Consider the following 15553-nt stretch of genomic DNA (forward strand, 5'->3'; position numbering starts at 1 on the left):
AGACGATGAGTGGCTTACCAAAGAATCCTTGCCCAGAAGGACCTTTGTCGATCTTAGCACCAAGCTTGGTGCCTTATCCATGTCCAGGAGCATTTGTGGAACAACGTTGTTTGTTGAGCTGTTGCGATATTGGTGTGAACTTGTTAACGTATTTTATAAGCGAGCTGCGCATATAAGCGAGCTGCGCACTCTCCACTCCCCTACAACAACTATCCTCAATTGCAAGACAACAACACTAAGAACTGACTATAATTACATCAGAAGCAGCTGAATCAGACGATTCTACAGCCTCTTGGCAAGTGCGGGCATTATGGCCAGGCTTACCGCACACACCACAGCACCGAACCCTCGTACGCGCCCCCCCTGTACTACCACCATCCTGCTCCTTTTCTTGAGCCACCTCCCCAACCATAGCCTTCTGGTCTAGTTGATCCTTTGCATCTTGTACTGCAAGCGATCCCCCAAGCTGTATACGTGTTTTTTTGGCTCTCCGGCGCTTGCTTAGTGCCTCCTTGGCCTTACGTAGCGAAGAGACCTCTGCCTGAAGGAGGGCCACCTGGTGTATTATAGCTATTGTACCCTTAGTAAGCTGGTCTACAGCAGCCAACATCGAGGTTGGGGAGCTATTTTGATAGTTGGTAATGCGAGTCTTGATAAGCGTTGACTGCGACTCGGCTTTGTGGGGGTTGTGTGGTGTCTGGAAGACCTAAGGTTGTATAGTGCTAGGCCGTGAGGTCGGGGGTGTTGGTGTACGAAGCTGGATATCTAGCTTGGAAAGCACCTTCTCTGGATTATACGGCATAAGGCCAGACCCTGCGAAGCCGCCTTGGATATTCCTCTTGGTGATAGAGGCAAAGAAGGCCTCGCGAAAGGCGCAAAGGAACTCGAGCTTGCTTACGTGGTTGATATGCGTGCGTATCAAGTCTTCAACCTGGCGGCTGTACGCCTGCTTCAACGGCCTAAAGCAGCCAACATCGAGTGGCTGGAGGAGGTAGGAGGAATATAGAGATATGCAGAGCGTGATGATGTTGTTCTGTTGGCAATAGAGCTCGAATTTGGTCGAGTGATGGCTCTCGTGGCTGTCGAGGATCAACAACCGGTATTTGCCTTTTATACGAGGCACTATATGGAAGTTGAAGTGCTTGATCCAATCTAGGCCTACTATGTTAGTAGTCCAGCCATTGTCGGTAGTTGTAATATGCTAGTCGGCTAGAAGGTTGCACTTGGTATACTAGTTGGCGAGGTGGTACTGCGCGGCTAAGATAATGAACGGAGGGATGGCCCAGCCGAGGGCATTGACGCCCTAGATTACCGTTGCCTATTTGCAGTTGCCAGGCTGGGCTAGCTTTGCCTTGCTATAGCTATCTGAGGTCGTGACAACTATACCTGCGAAGATAATGCGTATTATAAACCTAGTCTTGTCGAAGTTATAGATATCGTCGTCTATAATACCGTACTTGGCCTTAGTGTTCTATATAAGCGCAAACTATTCGCCAATAACCTTTGGATCCTTGTACTTGGCCCTCTAGTAGTCGTACTGATATATCTAACGCGTCCGGAGCTCTGTCACGAACCAACCATATAGCAACACCTGGTGGGGCACAACGGAAACAGGCAGAACCAATCAGCAGGGGTGAAAGCTGCAGGCGGCCGCATAAGGACGACCTGGGTAGCTTAGGGTCGCCGGCGAGCGGAAGCGACCACGATAGACTTGGGTAGCCATCTACCCAAGGCGATCGGGGATAGACCACGGTAGCCGGCGAACAGCGGCGAGCCAACAGAACCGGCTAGGTATATAGTCATTCGTTATGGAGGGCTCTGGGAGTCCTCCAGTGAGCAATTCAAGCAATAGTCCCTACCTATTGTGCAGACATTGCGACTAGCATTGTTGTGAACCTTTTGGCTTCACCGAGACCTACAGTCCGACCAGCAGATACCTTCGACCGGCAAACCCTTTCAGAGGCAGGACTGCCTGTGGTTTCGTCACAAGCTCTAGCTGGCGTTTGACAAAGTTGTATGCCTAGAGCTTACCAACAGGGGGCGCGTTATATACGCGTAGCAGTTGGTTGGCCATATCTTCAATACCATGTAGTCTTGGTGGAAAAGCTTGTGCAACTACTGTAGCTCAATTATATATTGAATAAGAGCCTTCTCTTCGGAGTCCATGAGCCGGCGCGAGTTAGGCGTAGTGTCGCGTCGTGCAGGGGTACCAGCGCATCGGGAACGGAGGGTTGATTCCAGTATATTGTATAGCTTGGCTGCGGCTCGAAGGCTTAACTTTTCGTCATTTTGGATAGCTTTAAGGGCCAAGATTACCCTTGTATCCTTTGAAGTAGGGGGCATATTAGGTTGTGGGAAAATTCGATGTTAAGTGTAAAGAGGACGCGTTGTGGTGGGGATTGCGCAGCTCGCTTATATGCGCAGCTCGCTTATAAAATACGTTAGCGGAATTTGATATGTGGATTGAATTGCACTGCGATATCGTATATCTTATATGTTGCCAGATCACAAATACATTAGACAAAGGTGGGTTTCAGATATATGTTATCATTGCCATGTCTGTAGACCTGCATTCTGCTTAACTACCGGTAATGTGTATCGTACTGTGTAAGCCAGTTCTGTGGTGGAGTTGCTAGTCGGACACGGAAGGTCGCACCAACGAGGGCCCCACTGACGTCAAGCCGCGCCAGGCACCTGAGTTCCCAATGCACGTGGGCCGAGGACTTGAACGGATTGTCCATCTCAAAGATCGGATGGGTCAGAATATATAGCCGGTCACTTCCTTCGAAGCAGGATCCAAATTGCCCTCCGTCATCCGCATCAGCAAGCTGTGCCTTTCCACCATAGTCAGTCATCGGCCAATATGACAACCGTACGAGAGGTGCTCGAACCCCTCAAGAACCCGTCGGCCACCGACGAGGCCACGGCAGCGGCAGTGCAGGGTTTCAATGACCTAGCCAAGGCCTCTGCGTCGACGATTGATGACTTTATCTGGGAAGCCTACAACCAAATTTTCGACGTCGCCGGGGAGATCACGCCCGAGCAGCAGGGTAGATTGGTCGACTTCATAATCCAGCTACGAGAGACAACCCCGACCGACGCCAACGGGAAGGTGCTGGTGTGCGGGAACACTGGCGGGAAGTTGTGGAAGGATCTGCCGACTTTTGGCTGGGTTGCGAGGGAACTGCTAAACGACATAGGTGAGCAAACCAAGCCTGTCTGTTCAACACAGGCCCGCCTGCTGACGGAAACAACCTCGCAAAAAGACCCTTTGCAGAGACACGGCTCTCCTGCCGCAGGTCAACAGACAAAGTGGGAGAACTGGACCGCCTTCCTGGCCCACTTGACGGCGAAGAAGCAAGATTTCACGCTCTATGCGCTCTGGATGTTGAGGGACGCGTTTGAAGAGAACGCCGAGCAGGTCGACTCTCCAGGCGCGGCCAGGATAGCCGCCATCTGGATCCGCTATTGCGGGAAGCAGCTCCGGGATCTATCCGCTGAGGGCTTCACATTCGAGCGACGTCTGGGCGTGCCCGGGGCCATGTATGATGATCGGGACTGGCGGGGTTTCAGCGACGAGAGATGGTCCGAGTGGATGAAGGGACTCAGGGACGCTCAGAATAAGTATCCGTCGGATGAGACTATTCGGGCTGCGGCTGAGTTGATGGAGAGGCTTTAGACATAGCCAAAGGAGGTTGGCGCCTGGCAGTAGTGCTGAACACAGCACGGAATAACTAAGGTCCCTTACGTACCTACCTACATAGCATCTTCGGCCCGAAGTGGGAATGCTAGTACTCCGAAGTGCTTCGGGTACGTGTACCTAGCAGAGTTGTTTCCTACATCCTACATACACTACACGTAGTGTATTGTAGTGTACCTTCGCCAAGTTCAGGGGTCAGAAATGCAGAAATTAGAGAATCTCGCCAATTTGATGGAAATGTCTGGAGGCACGCAGAAATGCGGCTGCCTTGTGCGTAGTCGCGGTTCAGCGTAGACGAAACGGGGGCGTTAATTAAAGGGCGGGGAGCAGAAACACCCTCCCTTTACCCCTGCGTCGGGGGACGCCGAGGAGAGGGGTTATGCCGCGCCTGCCTTCTGATTGGACAACATCGCCAAGCTGCAGCTGGGAAAAGGGTGGAAAGAGCTCAGGTCTCGGCGGGGCGCGGCGGGGTGTGGGCCGTGCATCTCGGTCCAGGGGGTTTCTCAAATTGCTGCAAGTTGTCCACGGGTTCCGCCCACTGCCGCCCTTCCCGCAACCGCAAAGGACTGACGTGCGCCCGCTTCGTTATCAAAGCCTCGCCTAAACCTCCGAAAGTCCCGCCCTCGTGCATGCACTTCGCATCTCGATTTCCGCGCCCAGGGAGTTCCGTCATCGCTGCACAGACCGCACACAGAAAGCCAGTCGCTGGGCGGCGCCCAACAATGGTGCTGTCGCCGCTGCAGATCGGCGATCACGGCCCGTCCCCAGGTTCAGCTCCCGCTCCGACGTCAGCTCCAGCTCCACCAAGTGTCAGCGGCCCCAGGCCCCGTGAGCGGATCCGCAAACGGTGGCACTCGACGGTAGCTGTGCCGGCGCCTACCTTTGTGTATTGCGCAAGTCCGCGTCCGGCCATCCCAGGCCTCTAGTCTATCCCATGGACCGGAGTGTGTCTCCGGAGGGCGATCCCCTGGCCATCCTCGCCGCCGCGGAGAGCTTGACAGGAATGGTGTTCGATGATGACGTTGAGGAGGCTTTCATCAAAGAGGAGTCATCAAGCCCAGTCGCGGACGACGATAGGCCGTTCATGGTCAGGCGACTACAGCCGTTCAAATTCAAACCTCCGGCGCCCACCCAAAAATCGTCGGGTACGCCAGCCGGAAAGGTCAAGGCAACAACAGGGCAAAACCAAGCTGCCAGAGCTGGAAGACATGGTGGGAAGGGGTCTGCCGCTTCAAAGACTGCCCATCTGCGGGACTCCCAGGCGGCTGGGCAGCCCATTGTCCCGCGGAAAATCGAGGATTGGGAGCCTTGGAAGAGCGTCCTCCACGAGCTGTACATCACACAAAACCGCATATTACGTGAGATCATCGGCATTATGGAGACAAAGTACAACGTCAGAGCCACGTAAGTCAGCCCCCTTGATCGCAACTCGACAAAGATACTGCTCCTAACCGATGCATTGCTCTGGTTAAGACCCAAGATGTACAAGAACCAGTTCGCAAGATGGGGGTTTTTCAAATACACCGTCAAGAAGCGGCCGCGGACCAAGGTCGAGTCACCCACCGACCAGAGCTCGGATGACTCTCTAGACGACGGCACGCTCGTCTTGTCGTCGAGAGACTCGCTGATGCACGACAGCGACGGGTCTCGTGGCATGCAGGTTGGACTAGCAGCCGTCCGCCGATTTATCCACGGGCACATCGACCAAGACTCGGCCAATCTCCGAGCCGAAGAGGTCGCCGGATACGTCGACCCTTGCTACAGGTACTTCAAAGTCGCCATGGACCTATTCGACCTCAAAGAGAACATGGATGGCGGCCGCGTTCTCCGCCTCGCCTTCCTGCAGATCGAGCGCAAGATATCCAAACCCACCATGAAATCCTTCTCCGATCTCTGCTTCCTTGTGCCCCACCTCTTACTCGAATCCGGTCGTAAAGACATCCTCGCGGCCTACCTGCGCTACCTCGCACGCCTCGCCAGCGTCAAGTTCGGCAAACATCCGGTCGCTGAACTGGCGGCCTCCTTCGCCAGCCTCGTCGACGACCGGCCCGAGGACATCATGCGCTACATCATGCGTCTCTCCCAGATAAACGCCGACACCATCGCCAGCCTTCCCGGTATGCTCGATCGCAACCGTCAGTGGGCCCGCAATCAGTACCTCGCCTGCCAGCGCACCATTAGCAGCAGCAGCAGCAGTGCCAGCAGCATCGCGGAGTCGTCATGGGATAGCGGCAGCAGCGGCAGTGGGAGAGTGGTGAGCTGTGGCCGGCAACACGAGCACCACATGCTCCGCGTCGAGGCGCAGAGCGTGTACTGGGCGCAACTGCTCGTCGTGCAGGACCCGGTGGGCAACCAGCTGGCGGAGGAGTGGCTGCGCAGGCGGTTCCTGAAGGATTTCGGTGTGCGATGCGAGGCGCACCTCGCGCGGCTGAAGCAGAGCGTCGCAAGCGGGCAGTTTCCTGCTATGTTTGCGTGCATGATGGAGTGTCTGTACGTCGGATGGCTGTTTGATTATTACGAGACGGTAGAGGACTGGGACCGGGCGTTTGAGTGGGGCCGACGGGGCCTTGAGCTATCGACGGACGAGCAGTATGCCCTCTGGTCGATTCACCTAGAGGGCTTGATGCGGAGGCATGGGCGGGTCGAGGAGGCGGACGAGCTGGAAAGGAGGCGGCGGGCACACGCGTGGCTGGAGAAGGTCAGGTTGGAGGTCGACAGGCTGACTCTTAGCTGACGCCAGATGGCGATGGCGATACCATGTAAGAGGAGTCAGGGGGCCCACGGGAGTGCGCCAACATCAGCGTGGCGCACTGAGGGTTCGGATTCATACTTGTGGGTGACAATCCTGGTGTCCTGGGAGGGTTGGCGAGGTCAGGGATCTCTTCTCGGTGTTTGGCTCCAATGTGAGTACGGTGATATTTTCATCGCCAGGTATAGTAACGCTACTGTTTGGCGTTGGGTGAGGTTCTGTCTGTTCCCAAATTCGGGCAACGAACAGTGTACACTATTAACTACAATACCCCTACTCCTGGGCTTGGTAAGAATCTAAGCCAGGACCATCATGCCCGCATCGGCATTCAGAGACGGATACCGATACGTTTGAAAGACTGATCTGCGTTCTCTGAGTTCTAATATCAGGGGCGCATTCCATCAACACATGGGATCTGTGGAGTTCAATGTCAACTCTTCATATTGACGCCGTCAGGTTCCTATTGTGATCAGAAAGTCTTCCTGGGTGAGACTCATGAACCAGGGCATTCCATTCCACGGCATTCGTTGCTTGGTGTTGTCTCGGAAATGGGCCTAGCAACCGACAGGATTGGAATGAAGGTGATGAGGCATGACATGACGTTTCGGTGGGCTTGTTATATACCCCATAGTCTCTGATGATCGGGAGTCACTGACGGGTTACTCGTGCTAATCACTGCTTACCCCTCTGAACTAACTAAGGTACTGTTGCTCTATCCAGTCAGCCGAAGCACAATGAAGACTCGCACCCTCGCCGTCCTCTGCTCGGTCCTCGTCGCCGCTACGGCTCATCAGGGCGCAATCAGCGATCCCGTGGCGTGGTACGACCCGGTCCGCAACGCAACCTGCACCAGCACCCCCGGCGACCGGCGCATCGCTTGCCAGGCAGGGCAGGTCGAGGGCCTGTTGGTGGTCAGTACATTCTACATTCACAAGCAGCTTACCCAATGTGTAGATTTACCTCTGGTGTATGAGACACTTGATTAACCACGATTGTTTCCCGTCCCCGGGGAACGAACAGCCCCAGCCCCCTGCTTCCAGCACTCCCCCCGTCGATGCCGCTAGGGCGTCGCACGTGGAGACGACGAACGCTATCGACACGCGTGGAACAAACACCCAGGACGACGGTGACGACGATGACGGGCCCGGGATGTGCACAGGTGAGGGACGCACAAAGAACCTAGGCTGCTTCCTCCACTGCTTTGCGCAGGGGTTCTGCACCGCACTGTGTGACGGGGAGAAGGGTGCTTGCTCGTGCAGCTGTCCGGATGCTCCGGAGGGCGGTGTGCCGTGCTCGGGCTTGGAGGCACGCAAGGCAGTTGCTAGCCATCTGATATTCTAATTCAATGGGGGGAGGAGAGGGGTGGTGTTGTTTGAATTACGATACGCTCGTGGTGCATGGCGGAGGTGAAGACGCTCGTGGGGTTGGGAGGTGGCGGGGAAAGGGAGTGACGTTTGAAAGGAGGTCGATATAGTATGCTCGTCAGGGCTCTAATCTGTGCAGCTAGCCATTCCCGGGGCGGACAGGGATTGAGAAGCTGAAATATATGGGCATTGAATAATTCAAGGCCTGTTTGAGACAAGAGTTTATTAGCCCCCCCTACTATTCGGTCCTCCTCTCCATCCTGGAACTGCCGGCAGTGCGAAGAAAAGATGGATAATCTGGTGTCGGGCGTCTGTGTCTGCTGCGTTACGTAGGCTCCCCTCCTTGCCAGTAGTTAGTATCAACGAGGACAACCTGCGCAGAGACTACTTCGATATGCCTGAGGATGTTATTGCGATGGAAAGGCGTTCCCATAAGAGAGGCAGGGCGCAAGGCACGAAAAGGGACCTGAGCATCTATACTCGGCCCCTGCCAGTACATGAGCCTCTGTGTCGGCTGCATGTAGGCATTAAGGGGTCCTAGAATCCCTCCAAAGAGTCACGAACCGGAATCCGTTGAGTATCAAATCGCGAGAGTGGCCTCAAGCTTGAGTCCATCACCAGAGTCTAGAGAGTAGTAATTCATTGCATTGTATGTATCCGAGATTCCGAGATGCGGGTTTTCGTTGTTGATTACAGAAATGCATCCGCTACTTACTAGTATGTCGACATCGCCAGTATCCCTAGCAGCCCCTGACGACGATTGACAGTGATCATGGGCAGACAGGGACGGACAGATCACCTGGGCATGACCTCGGCTCCGTCTGACAGCCCCAGAAGGAATGCGGGGATCCCTGTTGACCCTGCACATCCAGTGCACCGGGATCTCCCCGGCTTACAGCATGTTCGTCCCATTTCCATTCTCATACACGGGGTACTCATCGGATGGCCTGGACTGCAAAACACAAGACAGCTTCTCACGAATATGAGCGCCCCAGTCCCAATCCCCTTCTCTGAACCCCCTTACCTCCTCGGCCTGCCCAGCCCTCACTTCACCCCGTCGCACCGCGCATGGCAAGCCGCCATCCGGCCGTGGCTGCAAGCCCAGCTGCACGCCCACGCAGTAGAATGGGAGCAATCCGGCACGCTGCCCCCCACCGTGTTCCAAACCTTCGCGCAAGCGAATATGCTCATCCCGTGCCTGCCCGCTCCGCTACCCGCGTCGTGGCTCAAGAAGCTGGGCATCCACGCGCTCATGGGCGGGTTGCGCGTCGAGGACTTTGACTCGCTGCACCAGTATATCTTTGGCGACGAGATGGCGCGGAGCGGGCTGGCGGGCCCCGGGGCGAGCTTGACGACGGGCATGGCGTTTGGGGTGCCGTTGATCCTGAAGTTTGGGAGTGCTGAGTTGCAGGGGAGGGTGCTACCTGACTTGCTGATGGGGAGGAAGAGGTGCTGCATCGCGATTACGGAGCCCGACGCGGGCAGTGATGTCGCGGGGATTGTGACCACGGCCGTGAAGAGTGAAGATGGGAAGTGCTGGGTTCTGAATGGCAGTAAGAAATGGTAGGTTCTGCCATTGATAGGGTCTGAGATAGGGGGTAAGGATAAGCTGGCTGATGCTTGAGGGTCGTTGTTGTTTCTTCTAGGATAACGAACGCCATCTGGTCCGGCTACGCCAGCATGGCGGTGCGCACCGGCCCGCCCGGCAGCGGCGCGTCCGGCATCTCGTCGCTGCTGGTCCCGCTCAAGAATCACCCGGGCGTGACGATGCGCCGGATCAGTGTTTCGGGTCTAGCATCATCCGGCACGACCTATATCGAATTAGATGACGTGCGCGTCCCTGTCGAGAACCTCATCGGCAAGGAGAATCAAGGGATGCGCTATATCATGACCAACTTCAACCACGAGCGCCTGGCCGTCGCGACTGGGGCCACGCGACAGGCCAGGGTGGCACTCTCTGCTGCGTTCGAGTACGTGATGAAGCGCGAGGCGTTTGGCAAGCCCCTTGTCGAGCAGCCCGTGGTTCGGCACCGGCTGGCCAAGGCCGGCGCTCTGCTCGAGAGCCTGACCGCGTGGGTGGAACAGTTCGCGTTTATGATGACCAAGCTGCCACACCGCGAGGCAGATATTCTTCTCGGCGGCCCGACAGCGATGCTGAAGGCGCAGGCGGGCATGGTGCTCAAGGAGTGTGCTGATACGGCTGTGTTGCTGTTTGGGGGGAACGGATATACCAAGACTGGGCAGGGGCAGCTCGTCGAGAGCGAGTCTTACCCCCTTTCTACCGAGGCGAGGACTATGTTTGCTAATTCCAGTCTGCAGTGCTTTACCGAGACGTCATGGGAGCAAGAATCCCCGGCGGATCCGAGGACGTCCTGCTCGATCTCGCTGTACGCCAGCTGGTAAAGATATACAAGGTGCACACCAACATGCTGCAGGCTGCCGCAACGCCAAAGCTGTAGAGTGAATGGCTCATGGATGTCTGTGGTCCAGTTCGGCGTTATGTACCAGTATTATCTTACAGTATCAGACACTCATGGCAACACTAGCCGTGTATCAACTTAAGTGACAGGCCGCTGTTCGTTGTTACATGGATGATAGGAGCTCCGTCAAGTACAAGCGATGGATGGAGGGAATTTATGTAGGCCAAATGCATGCCCTTCCACTTGGTGGGCTTGTAGTCCAGTTGACGGATGTGAATATTAAACGTCCCATGTCCCAAGCCCTCCTCTGTACGGAAGACTCGGGTGTCTGTGAAACTAAGAAGTACATGTACGACTGCATCTGCGCTCCGTTTGTGGTGAAAGAGGCCGAAGCGAGACCCGTTGGTGTAACCTGTAACCACTGCACCGCTACTGTGCCGTGACCCGAGGGAGGCGTGCCCACAGATACAATGCGCTTTGGGTGGTTTGAAACCGCCATCTGAGTAAGCCTGATGCTCTTGGATCCAAAGTGGCACAAAGACAATGAACGCGACATCTCCCAGTGGGAAATGCCTGTTGCAGATGGAGGGGAAAGTTGATCGAGAGTGGAGGAGGTCAGAGAGCTGACGCGTAATTGCGGCGATGTTGTAAGCCCCAACCAAGACAATGGTCCTGGAAATGAAACAATAAGTTCGAGGGACACAGCTGTATCCGTACGTAGCGGAAACTAAGGAAGATGCGGCGACATGAGCCTCCAGTCGATGAATTATTTCGCACAGGATCTCTTACAGACTTTCGAACTGTGGCAGAGGCTAGTTAGACCGTAAGTAGGGCAGGACTCCGGGAGGCTGGCTGGAGTGCCCTCAGATCTCGATGCGAGTCGTAGCATGTTACCACTGATTCCGTCCAATCAATCTTCGCGTCAGGCACAATCGGCAGATGGCCTCCGACGGCTGAAATCCGCATCGACGAAGTACTAAATCTGTTCTTCCTTTTGAGCGTAGGATGTGATTGTCTTCGGAAATTCTCGCAAATCCAGAGCGCTCACGTTGCCTTATTGCCTCTTTCACCCAAAACTCTCCTCGACCTCCCTTTGTTGCTCGATCCCTGCCTGGTCAGTGCTGGTGAGCAGAGCCTGGAGCACTCGCTTGTCCCTTGCCCCACTTGGCTCCCGTGCCCCTAGCCCTAGCGGACGAACAGCCAACCCCCTTGCTTCGAACCACCCACACCACCCCAGGAGTCCAATTGCTTCCATTCTTATCCTTCCGCAGCCCGCTTTGCTTTCCACCACATGGCCTCTTCCACTCCGCTCACCGACCACCACATCAGCACAGCCTCCACCACCAAAGCCCGTTGGCATTACCATCAGCCAGCGGCAGCAGGCTCGCTCTTTAGGTCATTCTCGCGAGGATAGTTCTCACTTACTCTCTCGATTTGTTTCAACTGCTGAATCCACTCGCTTATTTGCCGATGCCGCCGCCAGCTCCAGTAACCCCGGCTTTGATGTGATTCCTGAATCGAGACAACCCCCCGAAACATCCGCATTGTTGTCCCCAAAATGCTGCGACGGCCTCCTGGCCATGTCGCTCCCCAGCGCAAGTATCGGCTGTTGGCACTTGCACTGATCCTTCTCCCGTGGCTCTCTCTCGCCGATGCTCAGCAGCAGCACCAGCACCCGCCAGTCCCCGCCCACCAGCCGAGGTCGCCGCCCGAGGACGACCAGCATGCCGCCCCAAACCTCGCCGCGACGACCGTGACAGGTCGCGGTACGGTCGAGACCCCCCGCATCCACCAGCGCCGGAAGACGACCGTCACCCGGGAGGCAGATGACGAAGAGACGCGCCTTCGAAAACTCGCTGGTTCCAACAATAATAACAATAATATCCTGATTCCTGACGATGCGCGCGCCCACGCTTTGGCTCCGGACCTGTCCGTTCGAGCACCGCCTCCATCGAAATACAGAGGCCCCTCTCCCGGGGCTGGTCTCTCGCAGCATGTTGCGCGGAGCCTGGAGGATTGGGAAGTGGAAGACTTTGTTCTTCTGGCGACCGTCGATGGAGACCTCTATGCCAGCGACCGGAAAACCGGGCAGGAACGCTGGCACTTCAAGGCCGACCACCCCTTGGTCGAGACGAGACATTTCCGAACCAACCGCTCCGTCCTGGACGAGGACTACGACCCGATCGACCACTACATCTGGGTCGTCGAGCCCACACGAGACGGCGAGCTGTACCTGTGGCGACCGAACGGGAACGGCGGCGGCCTGGCCAAGATGGCCTGGACCATGAAGAAGGTGGTGGAGGAACTCGCGCCCTTCAATGACAAGGCCAACGGCGTCCTCTACACCGGAGACAAGAAGACGACCATGGTCACCCTGAACGCCGCTACCGGGACCGTCATCAAGCAATTTGGCTCCACCGGCAGCTACGTCAACAAGGTGGAGTCGGAAAGCTGCTTCAAGCCGAACGCTCTGGCAGACGGCGAGGAAGAATGCAGCGATGATCGCACCATCACACTTGGGCGCACCGAGTACACTGTCAGCATCCACCGCTCTGACGGCAGCCCGATCGCATCTCTCAAGTATTCAGAATGGGGTCCTAACACCTTGGACAACGACCTCATGCAACAAAATCTCATCACCAAGGACAGTCGCTACGTCACTGGCCAGCATGATGGCAAAGTCTACGGTTTCGAATACGGCCGTTTCAGTGAAGAACGTCCCGTATTCACCAAGACGCTCTCGTCCCCTGTCGCTCGAGTCTTCGATGTCCTCCACCGTTGGGGGACTGCTCCTGGCGCGGACCCGGAGCTCATTGTCCTGCCTCAGCCGCCGCTCCCCGCCAGCGACGAGGACAACTTGCGTCTCCGCAGCGAAAAGGTCTTCATCAATCAGACCGAGGAAGGGAGCTGGTATGCTCTCTCCGGGAGCCGATATCCTCTGATTCTCTCCGCCCCGGTTGCACCTATCCACCGACTCGACTGGCTGGAGGTCAAGGAATATTGGGACATACTAAATGAGGCTCAAAAGTCCCGTGTGCTTGTTGGAACGCACCAGCTGCCGGACAACTTGGGCAACCCATCGCGCTTGCTGCTGGATGCCCCAAGTGGTGGGTCCGACAAGGAGGGTCTCCCTGATGTCGACTTTCCCAGCCTGCTTCCTTCTCCTCAGCCGGAGCCGCCCGGGTTTATTGATGCAGCGATGAAGCTGCCTGGGCTTGCGGTGACCAGGGTTTTTGACCTTGTCAGCAATCCTGCAGCAATCGTTCTTTTCTTTGTCACGCTGTGGTTTCTATACAAGGACAAGCTGCTTAGCTTCAACCGGAAGTCATCGGGCAAAGGCGAGGTGCTCGCGCCGCGAATCGAAGTGAATCCGACAGCGCCAACCCCGGTTCCTTCTCAAGGGTACGCCCCTGTCGCTGTTGACCCGGCGAGGCCAAAGCAAGAAACTGCGGCCCCTGATGCCGTTGCCATCGACGCTGTACCCACGGAGGAGCCTGGAGAGCCCAGCCCAGCGACTAATGCCCGCGCCAAACGAACATCCCCAACCGTAGCCTTTGCTGAGCCCCCCGAACCGGCAGCTCAGCAGGAAGCCCGGGGTCAGCCGGTCATTGAAGGAGCCGATGCCACAGCGGGCGAGCCTGCCAAGAAGAAAAAGGGACACAGAGGCCGCCGCGGAGGCGTGAAGCATCGGAAAGGCAACAAGGGTCAGCGCGAGAACTCCCAATCTCAAGATGACGATGCCCCTCAGGAATCTGTCGAAGAGGTGGTCAATAAGGCTAAAGCTCTGGTCCGTGAGCCCAAGCTCGAGCCAGACATTATTACAGTGTCCGGCGACGGGGATGAGGTCTCCGGTCACATCCTTAAGATGGGTAGCCTTGAGGTCAACGAAGCTGAGCAGTTGGGCACGGGGAGCAACGGTACGATTGTCTTTGCAGGGAAGTGGGATGGCCGTGACGTTGCCGTGAAGCGTATGCTGGTCCAGTTCAATGAAATTGCCAGCCAGGAAACTAGGTTGTTGAGAGAGAGCGACGATCATCCGAACGGTAAGGCGTTTCCTGTTATGAAGATCACATAGCGGCGCTGACTTGGAACAGTTATTCGATACTATGCCCAGCAAGAGCGCGCCGCCTTCCTGTACATTGCCCTGGAGCTCTGCCAGGCTTCGCTCGCCGACATCGTCCAGAAGCCCCACTACCACAGGGAATTAGCGCAAGCCGGCCAGCGCGACATGCCGGGTGTTCTGTATCAGATCGCCAACGGCCTGAGCCACCTGCATAGCTTGCGAATCGTCCACCGTGATCTGAAGCCGCAGAATATCCTGGTCAACATGGGCAAAGACGGCCGGCCACGCATCCTCGTATCCGACTTTGGCCTGTGCAAGAAGCTGGAAGGCGGCCAGTCGTCGTTTGGCGCGACTACTGCTCACGCCGCGGGAACGACTGGGTGGCGCGCCCCGGAGCTCTTGATCGACGACGACGCGCCCGGCTCTAACACCATGACGTTCACTGATCCAGGCTCCAGCGTCCACAGCGCGTCGGGCTCCGCGGTTGTCGAGGGCCCAGGACCTCACCACCGGCGGGTGACGCGAGCCATCGACATCTTCTCGCTCGGCCTGGTGTTTTACTACGTCCTGTCGGAAGGCGAACACCCGTTCGACTGCGGCGACCGCTTCATGCGCGAAGTCAACATCCGCAAGGGCAACTACACCCTCGACCGCCTCGACTCCCTGGGCGACTTCGCCTTCGAGGCGCGTGACCTCATCAAGAGCATGCTCAGCGCGAAACCCAGGGAACGCCCCACCGCAGTCGAGGTCATGGCCCACCCTTTCTTCTGGAGCTACAAGCGGCGTCTCAACTTCCTCTGCGACGTCTCAGACCACTTCGAGAAGGAGCCGCGCGACCCGCCGTCCCCGGCCCTGGCATACCTTGAGAGCCACGCCGAGGCGGTCGTCAAGGGCGACTTCCTCAGGCAGCTGCCGCGCGAGTTCGTCGACAGCCTGGGCAAGCAGCGCAAGTACACGGGCACGCGCATGCTGGACCTGCTACGCGCGCTGCGCAACAAACGCAACCACTACGAGGACATGCCCGACTCGCTCAAGAAGACGGTTGGACCCTTGCCGGACGGATACCTGGCCTTCTGGGCACGTAGGTTCCCGAATTTGCTGATCGTCTGCTGGAATGTAGTCTACGACCTTAGCTGGGCCGACACCGATCGGTTTAGGGAGTATTATCTGCCTATGCCGCCTTCGACTATCGTTTAGTCATGAGATGTGTGTGGTGCTCGGGGTTTTGTTAGGCGGGACGTCTTTGAGATGGAGCGG

General features: G+C 56.7%; 6 protein-coding genes across 6 annotated transcripts; 5 read left to right on the forward strand and 1 right to left on the reverse strand.

Annotated features, from left to right (window-relative positions):
• The first annotated feature begins 2552 nt into the window (after positions 1–2552).
• B0T15DRAFT_539010 (uncharacterized protein) lies at positions 2553–4004 on the forward strand. The gene is made up of 2 exons (XM_062869713.1): positions 2553–3200; positions 3267–4004. Exons 1-2 carry the CDS (start codon positions 2864–2866, stop codon positions 3677–3679), a joined length of 750 nt encoding a protein of 249 aa, XP_062718851.1. The 5' UTR covers positions 2553–2863; the 3' UTR covers positions 3680–4004.
• A 218-nt stretch (positions 4005–4222) lies between these two features.
• On the forward strand, positions 4223–6589 carry B0T15DRAFT_438244 (uncharacterized protein). The gene is made up of 2 exons (XM_062865866.1): positions 4223–5104; positions 5174–6589. The coding sequence occupies exons 1-2, from the start codon at positions 4635–4637 to the stop codon at positions 6432–6434; spliced, it is 1731 nt and encodes a 576-aa protein (XP_062718852.1). The 5' UTR covers positions 4223–4634; the 3' UTR covers positions 6435–6589.
• Positions 6590–7094: 505 nt separating this feature from the next.
• Positions 7095–7938, forward strand: B0T15DRAFT_262735 (uncharacterized protein). The gene is made up of 2 exons (XM_062863358.1): positions 7095–7360; positions 7476–7938. The coding sequence occupies exons 1-2, from the start codon at positions 7184–7186 to the stop codon at positions 7788–7790; spliced, it is 492 nt and encodes a 163-aa protein (XP_062718853.1). The 5' UTR covers positions 7095–7183; the 3' UTR covers positions 7791–7938.
• Positions 7939–8795: 857 nt separating this feature from the next.
• B0T15DRAFT_486582 (acyl-CoA dehydrogenase/oxidase) lies at positions 8796–10272 on the forward strand (the record flags this gene model as incomplete). Its single annotated transcript, XM_062866371.1, has 3 exons — positions 8796–9376; positions 9460–10073; positions 10133–10272. The coding sequence occupies 3 exons, from the start codon at positions 8796–8798 to the stop codon at positions 10270–10272; spliced, it is 1335 nt and encodes a 444-aa protein (XP_062718854.1).
• B0T15DRAFT_262799 (uncharacterized protein) lies at positions 10172–11210 on the reverse strand. The gene is made up of 2 exons (XM_062863361.1): positions 11023–11210; positions 10172–10960 (listed from the first exon to the last, which is right to left on the reverse strand). Exons 1-2 carry the CDS (start codon positions 11120–11122, stop codon positions 10356–10358), a joined length of 705 nt encoding a protein of 234 aa, XP_062718855.1. The 5' UTR covers positions 11123–11210; the 3' UTR covers positions 10172–10355.
• Positions 11211–11695: 485 nt separating this feature from the next.
• Positions 11696–15509, forward strand: B0T15DRAFT_262743 (uncharacterized protein). Its single transcript, XM_062863359.1, has 2 exons — positions 11696–14276; positions 14328–15509. Exons 1-2 carry the CDS (start codon positions 11792–11794, stop codon positions 15491–15493), a joined length of 3651 nt encoding a protein of 1216 aa, XP_062718856.1. The 5' UTR covers positions 11696–11791; the 3' UTR covers positions 15494–15509.
• Positions 15510–15553: the final 44 nt, after the last annotated feature.

Source organism: Chaetomium strumarium (assembly GCF_033439665.1).
Source record: "Chaetomium strumarium strain CBS 333.67 chromosome Unknown B0T15scaffold_6, whole genome shotgun sequence".
Lineage (NCBI taxonomy): Eukaryota > Fungi > Ascomycota > Sordariomycetes > Sordariales > Chaetomiaceae > Chaetomium > Chaetomium strumarium.